Below are 26,963 nucleotides of genomic sequence, written 5' to 3'. Positions count from 1 at the left end.
AAGAGAAGAAAATTCTATATCAATACGTGGTTCACAGTGGGAGATATAGAACGGCCATAATTTTGCAGAATTTCATGACCCAAAAAATTTTCAACCCTTTATATCTTCTACATTTATACATCTGTGCACAAAATAACTATAGTTTATAATTGAGAAAAACAAATTGTACAAGAGAAGAAAATTCTATATCAATACGTGGTTCACAGTGGGAGATATAGAACGGCCATAATTTTGCAGAATTTCATGACCCAAAAAATTTTCAACCCTTTATATCTTCTACATTTATACATCTGTGCACAAAATAACTATAGTTTATAATTGAGAAAAACAAAGTGTATAAAAGAACAAAATTCCATATCAATACGTGGTTCACAGTGGTAGATATAGAACGGCCACAATTTTACAGATTTTCATGACCCAAAAAATTTTCAACCATTTATATCTTCTACATTTATAGATCTGTGCACAAAATAACTATAGTTTATAATTGAGAAAAACAAAGTGTATAAAAGAACAAAATTCCATATCAATACGTGGTTCACAGTGGTAGATATAGAACGGCCACAATTTTACAGATTTTCATGACCCAAAAAATTTTCAACCATTTATATCTTCTACATTTATAGATCTGTGCACAAAATAACTATAGTTTATAATTGAGAAAAACAAAGTGTATAAGAGAACAAAATTCCATATCAATAAGTGGTTCACAGTGGGAGATATAGCACGCAATTTTACAGATTTTCATGACCCAAAGAATTTTCAACCCTTTTTATCTTCTACATTTATAGATCCGTGCACAATATAACTATACTTTATAATTAACCGTCCGTAAGTGGGAGCTTATTCGAGAATATTCTGTACTGTAGTGTTGGTGTGTTTAGTGTATTGTGTTGGAAGCCTGGTGCAGCCAAGTGGTGGTCATTGCCACTCCTTTATATCTTCTTCTTCTAGAATCTTTCTATCTCCTGCTTCACTCTTTCAGTTCACAGACCAGCTCCCTATTTCTGCTTCAGCGATATACAACGTTTCGCTTTGTCTTTAATTGAATTCCTCTCAAACAGTATGTCGTCATCTGTGCAAGCTCAGTCTGTTGTATTACATCCACACTCTATAGTTTCACGAAATGGAGGCACATAGTAACTGCTATGTCCTTTACAGAGATATCCTTTTTCCTCCCTTTCGTATGGTTTCTCTAACTGCCTTCACATTCTGCTTGACCATTCTCTTCCCAGTAGCACTAAAACTAATTCTCTTTAAAATTAACCCTTTTCTGTACTAGTTTCCTTTTGCTACTTCACTCTCATACAAAGCTGTCCTTTTAACTCTCCCTGTGTTTTCAGGGAAATCGTGTTTTTGTTCCGTTTGCGGGGAGTTCGAGGGGACCAACTTACAACCAGAGATCCTTTTTATGTGTAGAAATTAACTTTGTTAATTTTGAAGTGCACAATAGTCAGTCCATCACTACAAAACTTTTTGACTACAGTAACACCTTAATTGTTTCAACAGTTTTCGCTATAGTCTGCAACATGACGTTCTCAGCCTTTGATTCAAGTTGAAAAGATTTAATCATTTTAAATTTAGTTCTTGGCTTAAACTTCAATGTAAGTTGATTCCTTTTAATTGAACCAGTTCTTAATGTACTTTTTCCTCCCTGGTTCGACACTAGCATTTCAACTATTCTGAAGTGGCCCAAAAATTTGTTATATTTAGGAGATTTAGTTGAAGTGCTAATCTTTCAAGCAAGCAGAGAGGGGAACTGCTACCCTCTCAGATTAGGAACATTAAACATAAAAGTCCAATTTGTTCAGATTCTTCTTATTCGGTTCAAGAGTCGGGTCTACACAAATATACAGCATTGGCGATTGATATGTATAAATATTCGTTTTGTTCTATTATCATTATTCTCAGAAAGTTTTAAACTTCACCAATAATATTAAAATAATTTATTACTAACTGATGATTGAACTTCATCACAATGATAAGAAATAAAAACTTAAGGTCTTTTTTTTTACTAACTTAGAATTATTATTATTCAATAATTTTATTATTTTATGTATATATTTTTATGTTCTTTTTATTTTTCAGAATGTGGTAATGCTCCGTTGCACCCGAGACCTGCTGAAGTTAGAATCGTTGGTGGTAGAAATGCCCAGTTCGGTGTTTGGCCGTGGCAGGTAAATTTGCTATTATTCAAACTCCAGTAGTTATTGGGGCTTAACGATTTTGGGGTCGTTGGAGTTTTAGAGAAGAACTAGATGCAACCAATATACAAAATATATACTCCTATATATTGAGTGAAAAATTAGTAATCTTTTTCAAGTAAGCGTATGACAGAGAGTGAGAGATTGCGATAGTTTTTTGCTGGCTGCCTTTGTAATGACTTGACAAAGTGATGACTGTGATTTGCTAAGTTATATGAAAATTTGGTAGCCCACACATTTAGGCTGTACTGTTCAAGAAATGACAATGTTAAAGAAAGATATGGACAGTTACCCTTACAGGGATAGAATCCCTATAGTTCTTGCTCCAAACTAACTAACATCGCACAACTTGTTCAAACTTACTTAACACTAAGATTGATTGATGCAAGTTCTATTCTCATTTGGATTTAACCACTAACTAGGCCCCGAGTGTATTGCTTTTTTATTACTTTTCTTTTTGACTGACACCCACACAGTGTTGCATACACTTTCAACCTCTTCAATAACAAGAGGAGCTTACAAAAAGATTTACATTTTCAAACGTACATCTTCTTTTAACTTTTAACTTGATGCTTTGGATCAAGAATAAAACATTGTTTATAAAAAAATTTCTGCATCTGTGGAAGGTTAACTCTCGTGTAAATGTTATGAATTCAAGCGTATTTATTAAAAAATTTTAAGATGGTATCTCCCCGCAAAACAAACAAAAAAAAAAAAAAAAATGGGGGAACTGTAATAACTTGAGCAGCAATTAGTCTTAAAAATATTTGTAGTAAAAATGTTCGTCATATCTGTTTAATCTCAAACTTCGTAGCCTCATTAACCGATTTAGTTAGTAATAATCTAATTGGTTATTTATTTATGCGAAAACGTTTTCTAAAAAAATTCGTTCTGTCCATCCAGGGAGATGGGTATAGGAAGAATTCCCTCTAAAAGAAGAGTGTGCAACCTTTGGAAATCTGAGCACCAGAATCTTTACACTAGATGTTATGAAAGGCTTCATTAACTTTTTTTTAAAAGCATATTTTTTATATTCATAAGATCATTTGTAACTATAATAAAGTTATTGATGAACAAATTTACATAATACCATAGAAATTAATGTCTGGTGCCGGTTTTTTTCCCCCCTAAAAATAACAAAATACTTCTAAAAATAATAACCGTAAAACGTTGGTTTAAAAACTTCCAAGTTGTTGAAAAAAAAACTAGCGAGCCCTACGGAATTGGTTAGAGCCCAGAGAAATGCAGTAAGAGTGTCCACATAATATTACATGATATATTATCTTTCCAAAATAATATAAAAACCATTATTAATATAAAAAAAAAAATGAGAGGCGAGAATCACAAGAATATATTTCGATAATCCTGCAGCCAGTACATTTCTCGTGTTCCTTTTTAAACATTTATTCCACCCCAGTTATTTTCTCACAGTCTGTGGGCAAAAATGAAAGGAGAAAGATGAAAGGTAAAGAATAATCTATAAAGGCTCTCTCTTTTTCTCCCTAACATAATGTAGATTTTCCTCATTTTTTTTTTTCAGTTGTATATTCTCGCTTTATTTTCTCACTTTTTATTTTAAAAGAATTTATCAGTAATATATTTTTTGGTTTTACTAGTTTTAAAGAGGCTATTTTTTCAATGGATATTAAGTTTTAACCACAATAAGAAAGGAAAACATCAGTAAAGTTCCCATTGTGACTAGAAACAAAATCTCCTTTCTTTAAAATGAAAAATGCAACAAAAGAATGAATAACATTGGTTACCATTTACAAGTAGAATAAAGAACTGATGAACTGTAGAAAGTAAATTTAAAACACTGTTCCTTCCTGCGTATAGTCAGTAACTCGTCAAGAGTTTACAAAGAAGATATTATTTCCTGTATGTTCTCAGATCGATTTCATGTTCAGTTGAAAATAATTCAGTTTTTTTTCCAATCATGTTAGGGCATCATGTATATGTTTTGATGAATTTTAGTCTAAAAAAAAAATCCACTTGTCATTTGCAACAGCCAGCGACTGTGACAGTAACGTTCTTTAGGAGCAAAGTAAAAGTAATTCTCTACAATGTATGTAGATCTTCCAGTTTATGTTATCATTTTCAGATAGGGTCTCAAACTAACTCACTCAATTCAATGCTCGGCTCAGTAGCGTCAATGTTTATTTATTTTTCATGGACCATGCTCTTAGCATTTGATTAAAAAAATCATTTGTCTACTCAGGATTAGAGATATTTTGAAATATTAATGTCAGTTTGGCCATCGCATGTTGCGGCGGCTTCCATCTTGCCATAGGACTTCAATAAATTGTATAAAGAGATGGTTCAAACTTCCTCTAACTTGAAGAGGAAGAGGATAAAAGAAAATTTCCAGCAGTATTGTGTTTTGTAGTTTAGATATCAGCAATCTTTTATCTTTTTAAACATGATAACAGCACAAATCTGTCAAGAAAAAGAAAGAAATTCACTTTTGATGCGAGTGGTGAAATAAGTTGTTGAAATTACGTCAGTTAGCATATAATGATGTCATCAGTTAACATCATTAAAGAAAGAAAGATCTAGTAAATTGTCCATCTCTCCTTGGAGTAGTTTATGTTTGAGACCGAAGGGAATTCTGAACTGGAAGGAAGACTTCTTTTGCCACGATAATTTAGATGGATTGTTATTCACTTGTTATCCACTTCACAATTTATCACCTTCATCATCGTTATCACTTAGTCCCAGTTTTCCTACACTTTCTGACCCCTTTTTCTTTTTTAACATCTCTCGGGGAATTAGTCTCAAATTTTTTGGCTTTTAATTGCTATTTGTTTTTTAAAGAATTTATTTAACTGTTTAATAATTATTTACTTTTTATGATTTAATAATAATAATTATTATTATTATCTTATTTAAGGTTTCCGTGAGGAGAACGTCTTTCTTTGGATTTACGAGTACTCACAGGTGTGGCGGAGCGCTCATCAACGACAGGTGGATTGCTACAGCCGGACACTGTGTTGATGAGTATGTTAGGAATTAATTCATACACATATAATCATATTTATGCATATAAGAAACGGATGGAAATTAAAGTAAATCTTATTGGGCACGTGGTGAAGAAAAAGCTGTTTGTTCAAGGATGGAATAATGGAAGCCTGGAAGAAACGGCTTCTGATAAAGATGACACCAACTAGCTTTCCTGGTAAAATAAATAAATGAGAACTACTAAGAATAAGAACAAGGGATAAGTCATGACAAGGATGGTTGGATGGAATCCTGGAAGAAGCGATGTTATCTGGCAAGAAGCAGGATGAATGTAAACCGAATGGCAGTACTTTAGAGAACGGCATGAATTTAACATTCTAAGGGTCAATTCATTTTAATTGGTTCTTTAGGATAAGGCATGGAAACATTCTATTTCACTACTTTGTACATTGTTGACAAATGCCATTTGACCAGAGTTTTTTTTTTCACTTATCTAGATTTTAGAATATTTTTAGATGCAGATTAGTTGGCTCCCGATTGATTTTTGGTTATTAATCAACTTGTGAATTAGGTATTACGTTAGTAACCTATTGGGTGGTTTTAGAAACTTCTTTTTAGATAATGTTGGTTTAGAGGATTTTTCCTCAGTATTGTCTCTTTATATGGAACGTAATATTGTAACAAATAACGTTTAAAAAAAAATCGTATATCGAAAAAAATTAGAGAGTGCAAGTTTTATGAAGAAAGAGTAATGTGTCTTTCTGACTTACTCCAGATTTCTTTACTTCTCCATCTTTGCGGACCTTAAACAAATATACTTTTTGCTAGTCTCAATTTACAAACTGAATTGTGCCTTCTTCGCTTTCTGAAATACGCGAAGGTCTAAATATAATTTTTTTCCCCACTATATAGTTCTCTTTGTCAGAAATATATATTTAGAAGTTTGACTCATTCTCCGCCCTTTTGAAGTCACTTCTTCATGCTTAAAACGTCCTTACTCCATTAGTGAAGCTTGGCCGAGATCGATACTGTAACTTTAATGTTCCACTCCCTTACGTCTGTTAAAAAATTTGTTTTGGCTCTATAAAAATAACGGATTTAATTTTTGGTGTTATTATTTTTAAATAACTTGTTGATACTTCCAGGTTATCAATTAATTTACACGAGCCAATTAAAAAAAACAAACTTTATTCAGAGTCAATAACGAGTTTCTGTTTTTAATACATACTTGAGTTTTGTAAAGGCCCGTTCTCTACTACAAACATTGCCAGCAAACTGTATTTACCTTTTTGATTTATTAAAGCCTATGAAAACTTTTTTGGTAGCTGCAGTGTTACACTTCCCTCCATCTATTGTGATATTTCACTTCCATCAGACATACATACCATTGTGGCTAAACGTTTAGAGAAGCTGGGTTTTGGGCTACACTTTATATATTATTTAGTACGGTAAATAGGAGAAAATTATATTAAATAAGACAATAGTTATTCAGTTTTCCACCAAAAAGCTGTTTGTTAGTTATTATTATTTACTTATTTCGCTAAATTTTTACATGATTACATAGCCAATGGGATAAAAAGGAAATATCATTCTGGTTTTTATTCACATGAATTGCATCATCATTGAACATTTCATCCCTCCAATTAGGATGTAGCCTGTTACTCAGCTATGAGGCAGATAAACTGTCAAAGAGCATCAATAGGCGCTTGTAGTAAATTCATGGATGCAACGCTTCCTCTAACAATAACAGCTACATCCACAAAATTTAGAGCTGACTTGAAGAACTTCATGTGTATACTGCCGAACGAACATAAATGTCAAGGAAAGAGCGACAGAGTCTTAATGGTTCACTTCTAATGATGTATCTGCATTCTTCCCAATTTCTCTGTCTGGAGAGGGCCTAGATATATGCACAATACATCAGCGCACTCAGACCCATTACGTCAGAAAGAGGCACTTGGTCACCCATTAGACTTATTTACAAGTTTTAAAGATTATTAATTTTTTGACCGCAACCATATAAGCAGTAGACAGTTTTTATATATTTTTCAGTGCCGCCATACTCTATTACGTTCTAGTATTTGCACAAGAGTTTGAAAGGGATATGTCTTTAACGTATGAAGTAAACTCACTCTTGTTTCTTTTCCATACAAAAATAGCTGCTCTGTTTTTAGAAGCGCTATGTAAGATTTAGAACGAATTCCGTTAAATCTTTAATTTAATTAGTAGATCAATTCAAGAGTGATAAAGTATTGGTTAAGTCATCTGAGTATGTTAACAGTGACAAATCTCTGTTCTGTTTGTTAGTTGGAAGTGAAACTTTACAGATAAATAAACATTAATTATGCTATTTCAAACGTGTTAATCCAACGTCGAATGATGTGGTATCAACTGTAGAAGAAGGAGAATAAAATTTTCAAAATATTAACACTCTTAGAGATTATTAAAGAGTCTGTTTGAATGAAATTCATCAAAGACTTGTAAATTGCTAAAAGAGTGTAGTAGTGAGACGTTCGCTTGAAATCAATCTTGTTTCTTGCTTTTTTTTAATGTTATATTACGTTATATGCTAAAAGGTAAAATATTTCAAAGTAAACAATCGGCATATATTTTTATTCGATTAAAATCAAAGTGATTAATTCCTCGTTAAATATCTGAATAATTCATTTCCAAGTTAATTTATTTATTCTAATAATAATATCTTTAGATATCGTTGGAATAAAGAGAAAGATAAAATGATTTGTAAATCTAATTAAAGTACGGTTGATCAATAGATGAATGAGTTTAAGGTAATTTTCGTTTTCATTTCATAAGACTGAAAACTTCTCTCACGTTCTCTTTCGTGGTGGAGTTCTTAACAAGAAAATACGATTAAATAGTGGATTGTAACGAGACCCAGAGCTTCATTAGGAAAACTCTTGTCTTAACAGACTAGATAGGCATTGGATGGTTATTTCCAGAGGGTGTTCGGTTCTGTAGATGGTAAAATAAAAGGCTTGGATTCTCTAAATGAGTTTTCATTTTCTTAGATGTCAGCTGATTCTTATTGCAGGTTTTTATTTAGTTTAATTTTGTCAGCACTTTCTTTTTACTAGGGAACAACTCAACTTTACCCTTCTTAATAACCTTATTTATTATTTATTATTTGCTCGTGAAATGTTCCAATTAATAGTAATTGATTTACAGGCCAGCATTGTGTGTACATAAATTTAAAAAACAAGTTTTTAATATGATGGTAGATTAAAGGGTTCAGAATAGAAAGGATCTCCAGTTTTGACTTTTAAAGGGATAGCTAAGGGTTGAGAACTGTTGACTGAGGTCTGTGCTTGGAGCGGCGGTTAAAAGAATCAGACAACATGTTTTCCATTGTAAGGAAACGAAGTGATTTACGATTTTATTTTCCAGATAGTGCTTCTTTATAAATCGCATGCTGAAATAAAAAAAAAAATATATAAAAAAAACTGCGGTAGTGTTTTCAGAGAAGGGATAGTTTAGCAGTTAACCTCCACAACTCACCCTCTCTACCCCATAATGCTACAAATAGTAATGTTTAGATCGTGTTAGGTTGCAAATCCACATGTATTACTTTATATAATATAATTTTAACATATTGACTTACATAAAAATCTTTGTATTCAGGGTTGGATGCGCATAGGTTGCTGGAACAGCTCAAGAAAAGTGGTAATAAGTTCGAAAAAGAAATTTGGGGCGCTAATGACCTTGGCTGTCCATGCGAAAAAAAAAAATATATAGATCTCCTTCCGAGAAGACTGTAAATAAATTTAGCACGTGAGATATGTGGTTTCCACGGTAGATGTTAGCTTATGACGAGCTATCTGGCCTCCGAGCCACATAGGAAGGATGTTAATGAATCTATTAGGTTGTTTTGAAATCGTACTTTGTTTTTTTGTTGGAAACAAACTCATAAACAAACAAAAAAAATTAAAATTCACTGTAATTGATAAATTTTAAAGTAAAATATGTTTGATTAAATTTCATTTATTGATTGTCGTTCTTCGTTACTGCAAAAAAAAAAAAATTAATTTACATATTGATAACTGAGCTATTTTCCCTTGTTCTACAAATTGGTCTTTCCTAATTTTTCTTCACAGCTTTCCTTGTAAATTTCCCTACCTAATCCCTGTTCAATATTCTATTAACAAAAAATATTGATTGCCATTTTATAAATAATAATTCTCAATTACTGCTTTTTTTAAAAAAAAAAAAAAAAACGGTACTAACAAGATTATATTGATTTTCACACTAAGTCTTAATATAGCGTGGGAGACGAACATTATTAGGAAGCTGGGGTAATTAGGTTTCTTATGGACTTCTCTTACTAACTCCTTTCATTAAAGAAATAAATCTTTGTTCTAGTTGCAGCAGCAATTATTTCAAAACGAATTTTCTTGCCTAGAACAAAATATTGCAGTTTTTAAGAATTAATGTTCAACACTTTTGTTTTATAATTATGAAAACAGTCTCTAACATTCATTACAGGCTGAAGAACTCATTAAAAATCGTTAAAAGGGACAAATTAAATTTAACCCTTAAAACTTCTGTAGCAAGTTACTGATTTCTCCCCTAATGTGTTATTTTTTATTATTATTATTATTTTTTTAATGGCCTAGATCCAAGTGTAAAAGTAAAATTTGTTTATTTATGAATTAACAAATGCTATTTTTATATCCAAAGCTCTTCGCGGGCTCATATTAGTCTAAATCTCGCGCGGAATCCATTTACTCGAGCTCAACTTCTTTAAAGACTTCTACAAAGATTAATTATCATCAAAATTGAAAAAAATGCAAACTTAGCATCACAAACGAATTTACGGACTAAATTGGATTACAATATCTGCAATCATCACAGTTTAGGATGTGATCTCGAAGGAAATCATTAAATACATTCGACCTTGTAGAGATCACTTTTGTAGCCAAATCATTTTATTTATTTATTTATTTACAAGACGGGCAATCACCCAGTTACAAAGAAATATAATTTAAAATAACATTTAATAATAACTCAATATATAATAATTATAGAATATACATATATCATACATTTATACATATATATATCATAGAATAGAAATAAAGATAAAATAGAAATAATATATACACATAATTTACTTAATAGATAAACAAAATACTTCAAAATATGTACTATAAAATATACTTTAAAAATAGAAACTTTACTCAATTAATAAATCTTTATATCACAAATAACCGGTAAGTTTTCCCTAGTACCAATCACCGCAAAATCAGCTATTTAACAAATGTTTCAACTCGATCATGTTGGTGTTGAATATATCAAAATCAGCGGGTAGATGATTAACTTGATCCGCAACTCTTGGAAAATAACTGAACTTACGATAATTGGTACTATGGCACACTTTAGAAAACACTTGTTTTTGTCTAGTACCGTTTGTTGGCACGTGAAAATTTAACAATGATAAAAGTTCAGGGCAGTTTATATTATTATTTAGAATTTTGAAAATAAAATTTAAGTCTGTGGCTTGTCTACGAAACTGTAAAGTACTCAAACCAGTAAATTCCATTACGTCAACGTACGGTACCTCCGTCATGACTTTTGTCTCTCGATACCAGAGCAATCTTAGGAATCTTCTTTGAAGTGATTCAAGTTTGTTGACGTAAGTTTTCTGATAAGGAGACCATAAAGCAGAGCAGTACTCAAGAATAGGTCGCACCATTACTTTGTAAAGGATAATTATGGTTCTGACATCTTTAAAGTTTCGAGTAGATCTAGATATAAAGCCAAGCATTTTATTTGCCTTTGTGACTATGGAGTTCATGTGGAGGTTGAATGAAAGGTTAGCACAGAACGTAACACCAAGGTCCTTCACTACATTAGATCTACTTAGAGTTGAAGCATGAAGAGAATAATCGAAGTTTGTACACGTCCGACTACGATGATAGGATACTACCTTACATTTAGAGATGTTTAGGCTCATATCATTTTCATCGCACCAAACACTCAGTCTATGAAGAGAGTTTTGGAGGAGGAGAAAGTCATCCGCAGAGTTAATGGCAGTATAAATCTTTAAATCGTCAGCAAAAAGCAGAAAGTTTACTGAATTGAGACATGTAGATATATCATTGATAAAAATTTTGAATAAAAAAGGGCCAAGAATAGAACCAAGAATCAAGAATCAAGAACCAAGAATTTTAAGAACTATGTCCTAACTAATTATTTTAAATCTCTTAGCCGTCCCTCTTAGTATTCTTAATGCATTTACACTCTTTCGCCAACATTATCATTCTTGACATTCCACCCTACATTCTGATTCACGGTAACCCAGATATCCTAACAGACTGATCAAAGTAATTTTATCATTTTGGAGGCTTTCCTTCCTTATTTCCTTCAAAATTTATGACTAATGATCGGACATGTACAAAATGTATTCCATACGTAAACATTTGCTTCCAGCCATTGGCTTCCACATTGTTTTTATATAATAAAACTTGGTGCTAGAATGATGATAGACTAGAGTATCATCTCTCATCAAGATCGTCAAAAACTGAGGAGGAAGAATTGTACTGTTGAAAAACACCCAACTTTGACCATTTTTTCGTCCTTCTTTATGAAAGATAAAGATAAAAGATACCTGTAAAAATAAAGGCTTATCCTTTCGCTGTTTCGCTAATAAAACATATTTTGAGGAAAATATTTCCAATTCTGGTTAAAATGGCGTTTTCCGAAGAGTTCTTGTTGTTCTTGTTAATTTAGAAAAATTGTGGGTATATTGATGGCCAACTAAGGCACGATAAGCTCTTGATCAATAAAGAAACATGGCATATTTATACATATTTATATATTTTCAACAATGACCTAAGAAATCGTAACATTTTTATAATTTCTGTTACAGCCTGCTTACGTCACAAATTCGAATCAGAGTGGGTGAATACGATTTCTCCAGCGTACAAGAACCATATCCATTCGCTGAACGAGGTGTGGCTAGAAAAGTAGTTCATCCTAAATACAATTTCTTTACATATGAATATGATCTAGCTTTGGTAAGACTTGATCAAGCTTTAGAATTCCAACCGCATATTGCACCAATATGTTTACCAGGTTCGGATGATTTACTTATTGGTGAAAATGCTACTGTCACTGGATGGGGCCGATTAAGTGACGGTGGTACTTTGCCATCTGTCCTACAGGAGGTTAGTGTTAATGTTTTCTTTGTTTGCATGTTTGAAGTAGAATGCTAAAGCCAAATCAAAGAGTGAGTTCTTATCTCTTGTCAGCATGCAGACTTTTATTTTCCTGTTGGGTAGTCATTTATGGTATTCAGTATCCCTCTAGGCCAGGGGTCGTCAACCTATTTTAAGTAGAGAGCCATTTCTCCTTAAATAATTTTAATAAATCTTACCAAGAGCCGCAAGGATGGTAATGTAAAAAACTCTGTAGATCATTTGTATTCATAAATTATTATTTTATGATATTCAATAACATTTAAATGTTTTATATATTCATTTTCACATATTGCAAAGTAAATAAACAAATAAATAATAACTAAACCTGTATTTGAATGAAAATGGAGGCAGTCAGATATATTACGTACTGTATTTTAATATAATTCTATTCAATTTCAAACCTATCGCATTTAAAATTCTTTTTGAAAAAATATCTTTACTTTATAAATGAAATTTTCACTTGTTTCAATAAAATTGAAATATACAATTTATTTTGGACAGGCTGAAGAGCCACAAAATATGGATAAAAGAGCCGCATGCGGCTCGCGAGCCGCGGGTTGCCGACCCCTGCTCTAGGCCCTTTAAACTACCATAGAAAAATAACAAGTTTCAAGTAGAACAAAAAACATACTCCCGGACTTGAATCACCTGAATCCAAGTATATGCTTGCTACTTATTGTTCGTGCCCCTATTTAAAATGTATGTTCCAGTGCATGAGCAAACTTGCTCGGGTCACATTAATATCACCATCCTCTTTTAAACTTTTCTCATTGGGTGGCAGTGTGAACTTTGGTGGCCAAACAGAAGTACAAAGTCTCCTTGTGAGACATTTTAAATAATAGAGATAGGTACTCTACTCTATTTTTTTTTGTTTTTTTTTTTTAATTTGAATAAAACATCCATATTATTTAAAGGCTGATGTTTCACATTAGTTTAAATAATTAATTTAAAAACTATCTCGTAAAAGGAGCTAATTACTGCGATAAACAGTAAACACTCAAAACTAATAACAATACAGCTGAAGTAAAAATGTAAACACAGATCAGTATCAGTGTGGAAATATGTTTTCATAACCGGAAAGTACGTGCGTTGTCGCTGCTACCTGTTTAATCGTGAAAAGTAGACAAACAAAAAAAACTTTCACGAAACGACCTTTATTGTTATCGCTCTAATTGATAACAATTTGTCGCCAGATTTAGTAATTAGTTTCCTACATTTCTTATCTTAATGAAACTCTGTGTGTGTGTGTGTGTTTTTATTTGTTTATTTTTAGTGAAAGTTCTATACATGGGCCATTACTTTTAAGTGCAAGATAATATAAAAGAGAGTTTATTTATTTATTTTTACTGGAATTAAATAAATGGGCTGATTTTATACTATTTAAAAGAGACGAAAAATATGAGAACGAGAAAATATGAGGAACCCTCTGGAGATTAAAATATTATTTCAGGCCTACTTTTTGAGATAGATTTAATCCGTTTACCAAATCATAGACGAGGACGAAAGCACCCATATAGCTTCCCGTATTTTTTCCAAATTTTAAGTAAATGTACGCGGCGGTGTCAGTCAGGTGGGACTACTCCCATTACATCTTACTGAACTATAAGGTGATTGGAGGAACTCATCCAGGATTTCTAGAAAATTTCTAGGAAGGGAGGAACTTTAAAAATATTCATTACAATCAAGAAAAATCGCCTGAGTAAAGTCTCTCTTACCAAAACCTCTGCATCGGAAACTGCTTGTAAAATCAAAACGAAATGTCAAGTTGAAGCTTCCAAATCGTTATTGAGTTTTCACTCTGTTAACACATGCAAAGTTTGCATTTTATGTGTGTGACAGAGAGAGGTAGAAAAATGATAAATTTTTTTATTTTTTAAAAATGGCAATACCAAAATAATATTTTTAAATGTTTGCAAAATTTCCAAAATGCAAAATTTGGATGTGAAATTTGTTAATATTTAACTAAGTATTACGCTAATCGTGAGAGAACTAGTTTATAAATAAATTATCTAAGAAGGGAATTGTACGATATCCGAAAGGATATAGTGTGAACTTGTATTATTGAATGGCAATCAGACATTTTTAAAGCAACAGTTTCATTTTATTTGTAGGTTAAAAACAAAAAAAAAACCTATTAAATAATTTAATTGTAATAATTAATTAGAAAATGTATGTATTTTCTGAAATATTTAAATTTATATGAAATTTTGTTTATGCAACAGGTGACTGTTCCTATACTCAGTAATGATAAGTGCAAAAACATGTTCCTGAGAGCCGGCAGACATGAATTCTTCCCGGAGATATTTATGTGCGCTGGATTTGATGACGGAGGTCGCGATGCATGCCAGGTGAATAATGTTAAGAAATTGGCGCTGATTATTATTATGATATTATTATAATTTAAGCAACATCATCAATATCTGAGGTCATCGGCGCCTGGAGGTTTTTTTTTTTTTGTCCAGAGCACCCAGTTTTGAAGTGTTGAATGTATGTATGTCTAGAGTGAGTTGTTTATGTTGAAGATGAGTTTTGAAATTGATGGGAGATTTTTGTTGGCTTCAGTGCAAGTGCTTCGCCAGGATGCCATCTTTCTTGAAGAAGTAGCTAGTCCATTTCCTTAAAAGGGTAGCGTCATTACTGATCGTCTTTCTTCGTTAAAAAACTGATATTCTGTAAAATTCTGTTCACCAGCCTCATTTTATTTTAATATTTTTTTATCACTAACCGATGGAACTTTGATTGTTAGTTTGCTAGGACAAAACTTTCCAGTAAACTCTCGAGTCGATGAAAGTTCAGTTCTCTCGGACCTGTTCAGTTAAAGGTAAATTCCAAAGTTTCTTACAAACCATTTAACAACAATAATAACACAATAATTAACTTAGCCAAGGATCAATTGGATAATTTCGAAGTCTTTCCTTTCTATTTAACTTTAGGGATTTTCATTAGAATTAAATAAAATGCGACTTCTTCGTGAAATTCTTAATTGATTGACCAATTGAACGGTTATTGCAAGATGTTTAAGCATTTTCAGTGAGCAGATAAATAAATAATAAACTTTAAAAGTGGTAATAACTAAACTTCTTTTAGCGATACGGAATTTTCTTAAAATATTAAATTGGTATTCTTTTAATAGTGATTTTTTAAAAATAATTTAATTGAAATGTTTAAAATTTAATTAATATGAACAGGATAAACAAAAACCCTCATTTCAAAGAAAATACTAATTTAAAATGAAAATAAAGAGGTAGAATTATAATAATATTTTAACCTAATTCTTAAACTTGCCTCTGGCGATAAAGCTTTTTTTGAAATATTAAAAATGAAATAATTTAAACCGTATTTTTTTTTACATGTAAAAAAAATAATGCCAAATGATCCAAAACTGTATCACAAAAAAAAATTGCAAATATTGGCATCTTGTAGAAAACTCTCTAAAGCAGAAGGGAGTAAAAGAGAGAACATAATGAACAGTGCACCTTATCTGTCACTTGTAGAAAAACCAAATCCTCCAGCGTCTCTAGTAGTTTGTTTGTGTGGTTAGCCGATATTTACCTTGCGAGTTTGCAAAGTGAAAAGTAATTGCTTATGTCAATTACCATTTTAGCTTATATGTCATAGCATAGTCAACGTTTATACTTGTGATGTTGGCTACAATTCTTGTAGGAATGCCATCGTCATTAAATAAGCTACCCACTTACTGGGAGGATAATTTTTTCAATGTTCAGATGAATCTATCTGCTAGTAGTCCAGGAGATTAAAATTCTGCATAGAATGAAGTGCCTGCCATAAGAAGCATATGCCAAAAAGAACTAATAAACCTTAAAGCTATTAAATTTAACGATTAGAATTTCACAGTCACTGCAGAGTAGTAAAATCCAGCGTCAGTCCCACCTTCACCATCCATTAAAAAATTGTGTTCGTTCGATTTATAGCGCGACACACATACCCATGGTTTTAAAAATCTGTTGTGAGCTTTTCAAATTCACATCAATCAATAGCAGCCTGGCTAAATAAATGGAGAATTAAGGATAATGCAATTAAATTTATATTTATGTAGGAGTATAAAGTCGTATCATTTATCTTCTTTAAAAATTTAAAAGGGACTAAATCTGAATGCGGGCTTTTTAACGGTGACGAACTCTCCGCTCAAAGCTGATTAATGAACTGATTGTGTTTTTAATGATTTCAATTTTTTCGTAATTTTTCATAGATCCGAGATTCTATTCTAATATTCCAAATAATTTCACATTTTGAATGTGAATGTTCAGTTATTGTTTTTGAATTCACCAATATTGATTAGGTTCCAAGTTGTGTGTACGCATGAACAAATTAAATATTATGTTTAGCTTCCTGCATTTGATACCAAAATTTTGGTCAACGTTCACTGAACAAAAGCGAGAGTTTACCAAATGTTTTGGTTTGGAAAAAAGCCTTTGAGACTCAGGTTCCTAGCCTTTTTTTTTTTTAATCGATCCTAACAACATAATGATATTGATTTATGTATTTATTTTTTTATGTATGTAAGTATTTTTAGAGTTCGTTGTAAAGGCCTCCATGTCTTAAACACCGATTACCAATAACTTGCAAAAAAAGTTGTTCACTTTTGGTGAGACTTCATTCTAAAAGTAAATATTAAAAAAAATAAAGAATTTAAAGAAAATTTCTTTGTCAAACATTCCTCTTATGTACCATTTGCGGTTACAGAATCTATGTTAATTGATTGACCTAATGCCAATTTTTTTTAAAAAGGGAAATTAACTGAATATGCGACTTTATCAGAACATTTTCTCCATTTTTGGGAATCTACTTAAAAATGGCTTCAATTTTGTTTAAACAGTAACTATAGTTCAATTACCACATTAAACTTAGTTAACTTATAGTTAGACTACTACATTAAACAGCAATTTAATTTCAGAAAGATTTCTTTTCAATGGGGGTGGAATTTGTGAGTTAGTATACTCTGTTCTTGAAACCAGTGGTAGCCTTCTCCAAGCAATTTTTTGGCAGAGAAATCACAAATTGAAGGGTGAGGGGTTCAGAGAAGTACTAAATAGGCTCGGAATGGTTAGTTTAGGTTATAATGCTTAGATTAGGCTAATCAGGCATAGTATCTCCTTGATTAGGACCAATTAAAAGTTTTGTTGGTGTGCTGACTGTGCACCCTTGACTGCCATTCGTCTGCACCAAGTAAATAGGACGTTCATCGCTATGTGTGAGAGATGAGGAAGTTGGAAAAGCGTAGGTCAGTAATACCACAATATGTCCAATACCACATACTTTATTTGTACGTCAGGGGGTATCCTCAAGGAGGATTGGAGTTCGAGGGTATCTTAATTGTAAAGGATGCTTCTAGGAGAGAGAGCTCTTATGGTTTGGAGCATAAGAGCCTTATTAGATTCAATTCCCTACTTCTTGGCACCCTACCTTATCTGAACAAGAAAATTGTATGAGTTTTCCATCGCAGCCTTTTTTTTTGTTTAAATAAATTTACTCCAGATATTTTTTGTTAACATCTTCCCACAAACCATTAACGGTATTTCACGTCGCCGTTTTGTTGTTTATTTTTTAAGTCTTTGGAAGTTTCTTCCAGTTGCTATTAAGAATTTTCCGCCACATTTTCCAGAGTAAGAAAATTTTAAGTCATTTAATAATTTTACTTTTGAAAACTTTCTCTTCTTTAATACACTGGTGCAACCTTTTCTTGAAAAAAATCATCTACTAGGATAAAAGTTTTATGAAAACAACTTTGAGAGGTTTATCAAAACATCATCGTGAAAACAAGACACCTTGTCTTCCGCTTCAACTACTTAGGTATTTACTTTTACTGGTTTGGAAAGTATAGTATTTAATTTTCCACAGCACGCACTTTTCTCGTTAATGTTTTTGCTAGGGTTCAAATTTGGCCAGGGTATTTTCGCGAAGAAGCTCAGAGCACTAAGCAATCAGTTTCGCGAATGAGTCTTAAATTAAAGATGATTAAAGTGTTTTTAAAAAATTAAAAAATACATCCATCAGAGAAAACAATTTAACAGGATTTTACGAGTTGGCCTGTATTAATCCTTTAAAGTTTTTATTAAATCAAATAGAGATAACTGGTGACTACTAGAAGGATTTGAGCTTTTTATGGATAAATTTTGTGGTAATAATGTGGTTGTATTAAAACTCTTTGCCTCACATATAATTCACCAAATGTGCACTTTTATGAATGATTAAGTGAGTGAGAAAGTGAGGGTGCAGAAGAATCTCAAAGGCAAAAGTAATAATGAATGACCAGCACCCTCTGATATGTGGTGTGGTCTAGTTATTTATACAAGCCCATTTATGTTTTTCACGTAAACACCGAACATTAATGTTCGTATATATATCATCTTATGGTTCATTAAATTACCCATTATATTCCTGTTATTAACAAGATGATCTTTTTGGTAGCATGACAGAACATATGTGGTTCTATTCTGTTGGTTGGTTTGTCTGCTATTTGAGCTTTTAATGTTACCACTCAACTTTATTACTTTACGTTATTATTTGGCCCACTGTTAATTTCGTTTTTTGCTCAAATATTGAAAAATTTGTTTGTTTTTTTTTAACTAAAAATTATGTTTTTGAAGAAAACTTTGATTTTTTTAAGAAATTAAAGGCGAAGTAACTTTTATATTGAAACATTTTATTGCATTAGTACCTTGGTCAAAAAATTTGATCTGATTGAAAGCTAACTATCTGTTCCTAGTCTTAAGAAATAGAAATAAGCAAACTTACGTATCATATTTAAAATAAAAAGCAAAGGGCATTACTAAAATTGGAAAGCAGAAGGGCATATATTAATACTTGAGATATAATTATTCATCTTGAGATATAATTACTTTAGTTTTTCATAAACAAACTAACGACCCTAACATACTTAGTAATTTTAATTGAAAAAAATTTGATTTAATGTTTCGTTAAGAGAACAACTATTTGGCAAATAGCTGGTGTCTTGGCAACTGTTGCTACTAAAAATACTAAAATATACCAACATATACTATAATTTAAAAAGTTAGCCATAATTTAAGAAAGAAATGTTTCTTTCTCGAGTATATATATATATATATATATATATATATAAAACAGTCTCCCCTTCCTTATTTCTTCAGAGAGAAGTTACGAGAAGTAAATTTGGTCTGCTCTGACCAGAAAAAAAATTATAGAGTTCCTGTTGTTTTCGTTTGATATTGGGGTAGAGTTTAAATTATAATCTATTTAAAAAAAAAATTCTAGAGTTGCAAAGGAAATAATAGCGTTTGATGTTTCATTTTTAATATTATAAATAATAATTAACGCAATTCCAAAAAAAAAAGTCCGAACATCAAGGTTCTTGGTCAATCTTTGCGTTTGTTCATTAAGAAGACAATTTTTATACCCTTATTTCTGTTAGAGGCAATCTCACATCTACTTTCCTGACATCCTGGACCAAATCAGGATTTAGATTATCCAAAAGAGGAAAGAAGAGGTCCCTCAAGTGTCTTTGTATCTTTTTACGACTTTTACTATTAGTTTGTAATCACAACTCATTTATTTATTGACTTTCGCTATGTCAACGATTAATAAATACTCAGACCGTCACAAGCAAACATAAACCTTTTTTTTTTAGGCGATGGAGTACTTGATATTCCTCACACCCCTTTGTCATTAGTCAAATGAGAATGCTAACTTGATCTGAGCTTGAAGAAAATAAGATATACAATAGACGAGGAATAAGAGAAATAGAGCTTGGTCTACCATGAGCTCTTATATTCTGACATTAGTCGCTACTATATACTTTTCTATCAATTTGTACACTTCTACACTAACTTCTTTTAAAATTGTTATGTAGCTAAACGGCTTCGTAGCCTGTGTCGTAATTCTGTCAAGTAACTCTTCATTTTCTGCGTTCTGTTTTGGGCATTCCGTAATAATAAGCTCTTGACTTTCATTTCCTGTTGGTGAAGTATTCTTCACAAATGCCATTTTTATACCTGAGCCTACTATATAATTCATCCGTTAGTTCTGATTTAATTATTTTCGTCCCACAGTAGGGTTTTATGATCTATTGACCTTGCTCTTATCATCATTCAAAAAATTACGAAAGTTTTCTAAATTGTACTTTAGAAAGACTCACTCAAAACGGGTGCCATTTTTTTTTTTTATATATATTTTAGGCGCGTCAACATCTAGGTTATTGCCGCCCAGAGCTTTTTTCAGTGAACTGACAGTGTTCTTTCATTATAGACAACACCTGTCTTTCGCCTAGGAATAGAAAATCTAAGGGCCAGCAGCTGGATTCGAACCCGTGATCTCCGCGTTTGAATCCAGTATTTGTTTACCACGTGGCTATTTCTATTTTTATTATTATTATATTTATTTTTATTTAAGGCGCAACATCTGAGGTTATTGGCGTCCATAGCTTTATTTCAGTGCACTGCCAGCCTCCAGACAGTGTCTCTCTATTATTATTATTTTGAGAATATGCAAATAAGTGAAAATTAAAAGAGAAAAAAAAAAGGAAAAAGTTTTTCAGTGATCCCATTTACAATGTGATTTTGCAAACACTGACCTTGCTTTGGCTTCCCCTCTTAGGCGGTAAACGGTATTTTTAGTTACTCAAGGTAAAATTAAATACACTTTAATTGAAATGCCTGAAAGTGACATTATTTTCAAAGGAATAAAGTATGAAAACAGTTCTGAGATAATTACGTTTTTTTTACTTTCCCTTACTAGATAATTATTAACTTTAATAACTTGAAACAGCCCTGAAGGAATTGAATTTTTGGATCTTTGTTAATATATTTTTTATAATTCTTGAATATGTGTAAATGACATCCAAGTATCGGCAAGCCAACTTACTATCTTTGACGATCCTGTCTAGATGATCTTGCTAAAAGAAGAAGTAGACTCCCGACTCTCTCTGTTACGCATTCGAATCTGACACATTTCAGTATTTCTGTTTACATCTTAGCAGAGTTATAGAAATGCCCTATTCGATTGTTAGAGACATTACCTGACTTTGTAACAGGGAGGAATCCTGCGCTTACCTGTTGGAAGACCTTAAAGCTACTATCCAAAGTAATAAATGTGTTGATGATCTAGTGATTGCCATTTTAGTTGATTAGGCCCTCCTAGTTACACATATTATCCACCTTTAAATACTCTACTTATATTGTAAGAATGTTAAAGTACTAGATATAAGTGGGTGGCAGTCTCTGAAAGTAGCAAGGAATGATTTACCTTATTTATTAAGATTATCATTCTTCCTGCCAACATTTAAAAAATTCTGAGGAGAAACAAAATAAAATTTTAGAAATTTTTTGTCTACAAGGTACCGCAAAGACATCAATGTGTTGGCTCCCAGAAGAGTTCATGTCAAAAAAAATTATGGAATGAATGATGTAAGCTTAAAATTGACAAAAACAAAAAAATAAAATTATTATTATCCTAATAATAATTAAAATTAAAAAAATAAATTTCTTATGAAACACTAATCTCATATTGCATTATAGATATAATTATCATTAATTTTGTAGTGTCCTAGACAAAATTGTATAATCTATTTAAAGAAAAAATATATAGTTCAGTTATCTACAGACGGAAGAGATAGAACGGCTTTAAGAAATCTAGGAAATGTATTTTTTTAGGCCAATAATATTCTGGCCTCTTAATGAGCTAGTTATAAGATTAAATTATAATTTACAATTTTGATTGCTTATTTACTTCTCCAAGCAAGAGATTGTACTGTGACTCAGTAATCCTTCGTGAAATGACCAGACGCTCCTCGGCTCCCCTTCCAGAAAAACAGGTGAAAATGGAACTGAGTCAAATCTTGCAAATAAAGAAATTTGCACATTATAGAAAATTTGAGTTAACATTTTTCTTACATATGTTGACGAAGAAGGCGCCTCGATAGAATTGAAGCCTAACATATTTGACCCCAGGGGAACCCATTACTTTTAGCTGGAAAGGAAGTAAAAAGAAATAAATTGGCCATTTAAATAAATTCCCAACAATGTAATATGCAAATATCAATCATTTCAATAATAATAAATTATTCCTGCGTCACTGCAATTATACTGAAAGAAATTCCATTTGCTGAACAATAAAAACATTTAAATATATTTAAATAAAAAGAAAAGCCACAATTTTATCTTAAAGAATTTTCTTAAAACAGTTTTTATTGCTCCCATTCCAAGCATTGCACAACTCCGTGAGTACTAGAATTTTGTCTAGAACGTATCCAATACAATTTTCCAATCCATTCAGAAAATCTACCAAATTTCCTTCGGTTTCCTCTTTCTATCTTCACCAGATATCTTATAGACATTTCTTTTCTGTGGGTTATAGTGTGGTTTATATGTTGCAAGGTAAAGATGCCATTCTAATTTTATTTTTTTAGTACATTGTACTATTTTTGGGTTCTCAAGAAGAATCTCAAGACCTCGTTGACAATATTCTCTTACATTCAAATGTCACATTTTAGTTTTTCATTAATTTTATATAAATTTTTCTCTTAAACTTTCTAGTTTTAATCTAGATTTAAATACAGAAACTAATGTTTAACTATTTATATATAATTCAAAGTCACCTTTAACGTCTACACTGCCAAAAATAATCATGCAAAATATAAGGCATTATTCCAAATTTAGAAATCACTTTGCTGGGATTTCTATCATTCCCCCTTATATGATACAAAATATATAATATGTTTTTAGAATTTAATTGAGAATAATTATACCTTTCTGGGATAAGTATTATTAAGTTAGTGTAATTATTGATAAATCAACATGAACTGGTTCCCTCGCATAGATACCGTTCGGATTCAGACTTTAAGTTCCTAGGAGCTTACAGCTTACTGTTCGGTAAGAGACAGTGTGGTCTATAATGAAAGAACGCTGTCCGTAGGCCGGCAGTATTTATATATATATATATAACACTACAGCCCATATACTGCTCCACAGTAATGTTACTCCAAGCATTTCTGTGGTGAATTTTTTATCCATTGGCTGGTTACTCCACTTCTTCAGCCCCACTCTTTTCTAGGTCTTCCTTTTTTCCGCTTACCACTTATCACTGTCACTGCCACTTATTACTGTATTTGAATTATTCCTAAAAAATGTTTTAAAAAAATATCTCAATGAAAACGAAAAGTGGTTGAGAACATAAACTTGGTATTCCATTGTTGTGTACAGTTTTTACTTCAGATACTAAACTTTTGTCCGAAATACATCAACCCCAACATAACTTTATGGATGCGATTTTTATTTGATCTAATGTACCTTTATTTTCTTTAAACCTCGCCGATATCAGCTCCCTTAAAGGCCAATTAATTTAATTTGAAACAATTTTCCGAAAAATATGATTAGGAATGGTGAATTCAGTTACAATTTTTTTTTTTATTTGTTACAGGGAGACTCCGGTGGACCTTTACAAGTTCGTGGCAAGGATGGACGTTATTTCCTGGCTGGCATCATTTCTTGGGGTATTGGTTGTGCTGAAGCAAATCTACCTGGGGTTTGCACAAGAATTTCCAAATTTGTACCGTGGATTTTGCAAACGGTGACTTAATGTTTCCAATTAATTATTATTTCATTATTATTAAATTAATTAAATATTAGATTATTTAAAGAAAATTATTATGATTGTAAATTTCCGCCGTCAGAATATCGTAAAATTTACGTTCACTATTTACCAATCAAATTCCTACTTCTATTTTCGTCCAGTGTACATAATATAAATTTCTATCTATTCCATTTACGTAAGCAAAGTGTTTTACATTTTTATTTTATTTGTTGTATATATACACGCGTTTTACTGGAAAATACATAACTGTAGTAAATAAAACAACTATATAAATAATAAATAATGTAAATAATATAAATATACATAACTGTATAATACCTATATAGAGTTACAATTTATATAAATGTTATATCATTTTGTGAACATATTTACGTACTGTATTTTTATGATTTAGGTTTATTGTAAAATGATTTATTGATGTACAATTGTATATTTGAAAATGTTTTATGTATGTACTTTATTTTTCGATGTTTAGTCGTTTTCGATATTAGATATTTACTTTTTTCTATTGAAACAAAAAATATAATTCTTTATATATTTTGTACATATATAACTAAGTGTAAGATGTAAATTTATTTTAGATGTGTATAAAAACACTTGTCCATGATGTAATTTTGGGTAAACATATTTTTAATTAAAGAATGTTTCTGTTTTTATATTGTATTTCATAAATACGAGAGATGGTGATTTTTTTTAATGTTGGGAAGGGATTCGGCAAGATTCATCCGTGACAAGGCATCTTTAGATAATATTTGTAACACCATGTTCTCTCTGCATTTGGGAAGAGATCAGGAAAATTAAAAGAGGTGAGGATTTTTTATAATAGTCATGTTGCGTTTAAGGCATTGTTCAGTGCTCGTAGAAGAGTATTCATGGTCTCTGTCGAAAAAGTAAGTGAACTTATCAAATCACCTTGTGTTCTCGAATCTGCAAATCCGAAGCATTTTTATGCTAGTGGTATAGTAAAAGAGATCTTGACTCACTAATTAGATCAACGAGTAGTGAAGGTAGAGTACGTTTTGTGAAGCGAGAATACAGTACTCCTTAGCAAGGAATTTTTACAGGTTTCAATTTATGGTATTGCAGATGGACAGTAGGCTGCTGCTGCAGAAAATTCTTAGGGTTTTTTGAGGTTAAGGGGAAGGAGGCTGACCTACCATATTTGGGTTCAGCTCCCATGCAATGACGCAATCAGCTTAACTTAAACCGAAATCGCCAGTCCTACTTAGGCAGTACAAATTTGATAAAAAACTTGGATAGTTGATTTTGTATAATTATCAATTCAATTACCGATTAATTATCGAGAAGTTGTAATTAACTATTGTTAAACACAAGTTAATTACGATTATTTTTGTAAAGTCTATTTTTAATATAAATTCTGTCAGTTCTCCAATAAGACCATCCAAAGGAAGAATGAACAAAGGTATTGCGAAAGAAAACTATATCTGTATCGATTACAATTGTTTGTAAATTGCTCAGAAATTGGATGCTTGTACAGATATATGTGATGCCGTGAAGTAGAGGCAAGGTAGGCTATAAAAAGAAGTGAAAATAAAAGCAAAAGAAAAAAGAAAAGAGGTGGTAAACAGAAAATAGAGGAGAGAAGTGTAGCAAGTTAGGAAGTAGTTGGAAAATCTGTACGACCGTCACGTAGCAAATTCATTAGCCCTATGTTGAACTTGCTACCTACATAGAGCACTATCTCCTAAATATAACCGGATCGAATATACCTAACTGTCTTCTGGTATTATTTATAAAATTTTGATTGATGAACAAAGAAAGGCTAATAACAAAAATAAATGAAATTGTACATCTTTTTGGATTACTACCTCGGCGTTTATACACATGAATCTCAAATCCAAAAAATCTCAAAGAAACGATTAGCAGGTGCTTCAGAAAATGGTAAAAATCGCAAATACTTTTGCATGTGCTGACAATTCTACCATCATAACTTGCTATCGTCTCCACAGGCTCTAAAATTGAAAAACTTTACCAGGAAAAAGTGTATGGCTGGAATCGATATAAGAAAGCTTCAAGGCCCAGACGGTGATTGGACATCGTGACTGAATAATCTAGTTTTTTGGTGTGCTCAGAGCAAACGTCACTTTTTAGAGCATCGGTAGATAAAATAAAAGGCAGCCAACTTCAGTTCATTGGTCTTGAAGGACGAATCCCATAAAGTACGTAGATGAAGAAGCTGTGTGTTCACCTGTATTTTTATTAGTCTTTCTTTTTCAAACAAAGTAGATTGATAATATACATGTTTGCACATCTTTTAGAAGCACAATCTCTGAAGCGACAAGACTTTAGCACCACATAGCGAGGATTGCTATAGTTAGTTCGTAGTACATCTAACATCCAACTGGTTGACAATCTAGCTTTAAAATTCGAAACGTCAATTTGGTAAGTTTTTTCTTGTTTTACATTTTACATTTTCTTGTTTTAAATTTTACAACGTATTTAGTTGCCCATCATTCTTTGTTGATCAACCTGAAGGTTTAGTAGGTACACGCCGCTGACACTGTACTAAAAGCAGCTCTAAAAACTAAAGTTCTCGACCAATAATTCATTCAAACTGTACAGTTGCAATCCTATTTATTTATTAAAGTTAAATTAACTTAGTAATGACTAAAATTTATTGAAAACTTCCGAAATTAGAGAACCTAAACTGTATGGAAATTTCATCAAGTTTTACTTATTATTAAAAGCTATTTTTTTCAATAGCCAATCGATTCTCTCAGATTTTCTATTCACATACCGTCCGTCATGTAATACATCAAGGAATATAAATCTGTTACTTGCTATATATAATAATATATTTTTTTGTATACTACCTACCACCAGAGTGCTTGGTAGAATCGATTGTTTTATCTTTTAAAGAGAGTGATGAGCTGACCGAATTAGAAAGAATCTATAGTTAGAGTAGAGCAGCTGTTTGCGCGTACGGACACATATGACGTCGCCAACGGATTAAAAGAAAATATAGGCCAGTGCCAAG

General features: G+C 31.8%; 1 protein-coding gene across 25 annotated transcripts in view; it reads left to right on the top strand.

Moving 5' to 3' along the window:
• Sb (serine proteinase stubble) overlaps nucleotides 1-24,621 on the top strand; it is a 136,259-nt gene extending 111,638 nt beyond the window's left edge. For all 25 annotated transcript variants that reach the window (XM_074142223.1, XM_074142214.1, XM_074142213.1 and 22 more), the window contains 5 exons: nucleotides 2,089-2,177; nucleotides 5,095-5,201; nucleotides 12,049-12,346; nucleotides 14,602-14,727; nucleotides 23,792-24,621. In XM_074142223.1, the coding sequence (XP_073998324.1) occupies nucleotides 2,089-2,177; nucleotides 5,095-5,201; nucleotides 12,049-12,346; nucleotides 14,602-14,727; nucleotides 23,792-23,950 (779 nt within the window). In that variant the 3' untranslated portion in view covers nucleotides 23,951-24,621. The remainder of the gene's footprint in view (nucleotides 1-2,088; nucleotides 2,178-5,094; nucleotides 5,202-12,048; nucleotides 12,347-14,601; nucleotides 14,728-23,791) is intronic.
• Nucleotides 24,622-26,963: the final 2,342 nt, after the last annotated feature.

Source organism: Rhodnius prolixus, unplaced genomic scaffold (assembly GCF_049639745.1).
Source record: "Rhodnius prolixus isolate KJV_2025 unplaced genomic scaffold, Rpr scaffold_6, whole genome shotgun sequence".
NCBI classification, from domain to species: Eukaryota; Metazoa; Arthropoda; class Insecta; order Hemiptera; family Reduviidae; genus Rhodnius; species Rhodnius prolixus.
Note: the sequence above shows the minus strand (reverse complement) of the source record. Positions and strands in the feature narration are given on the sequence as shown.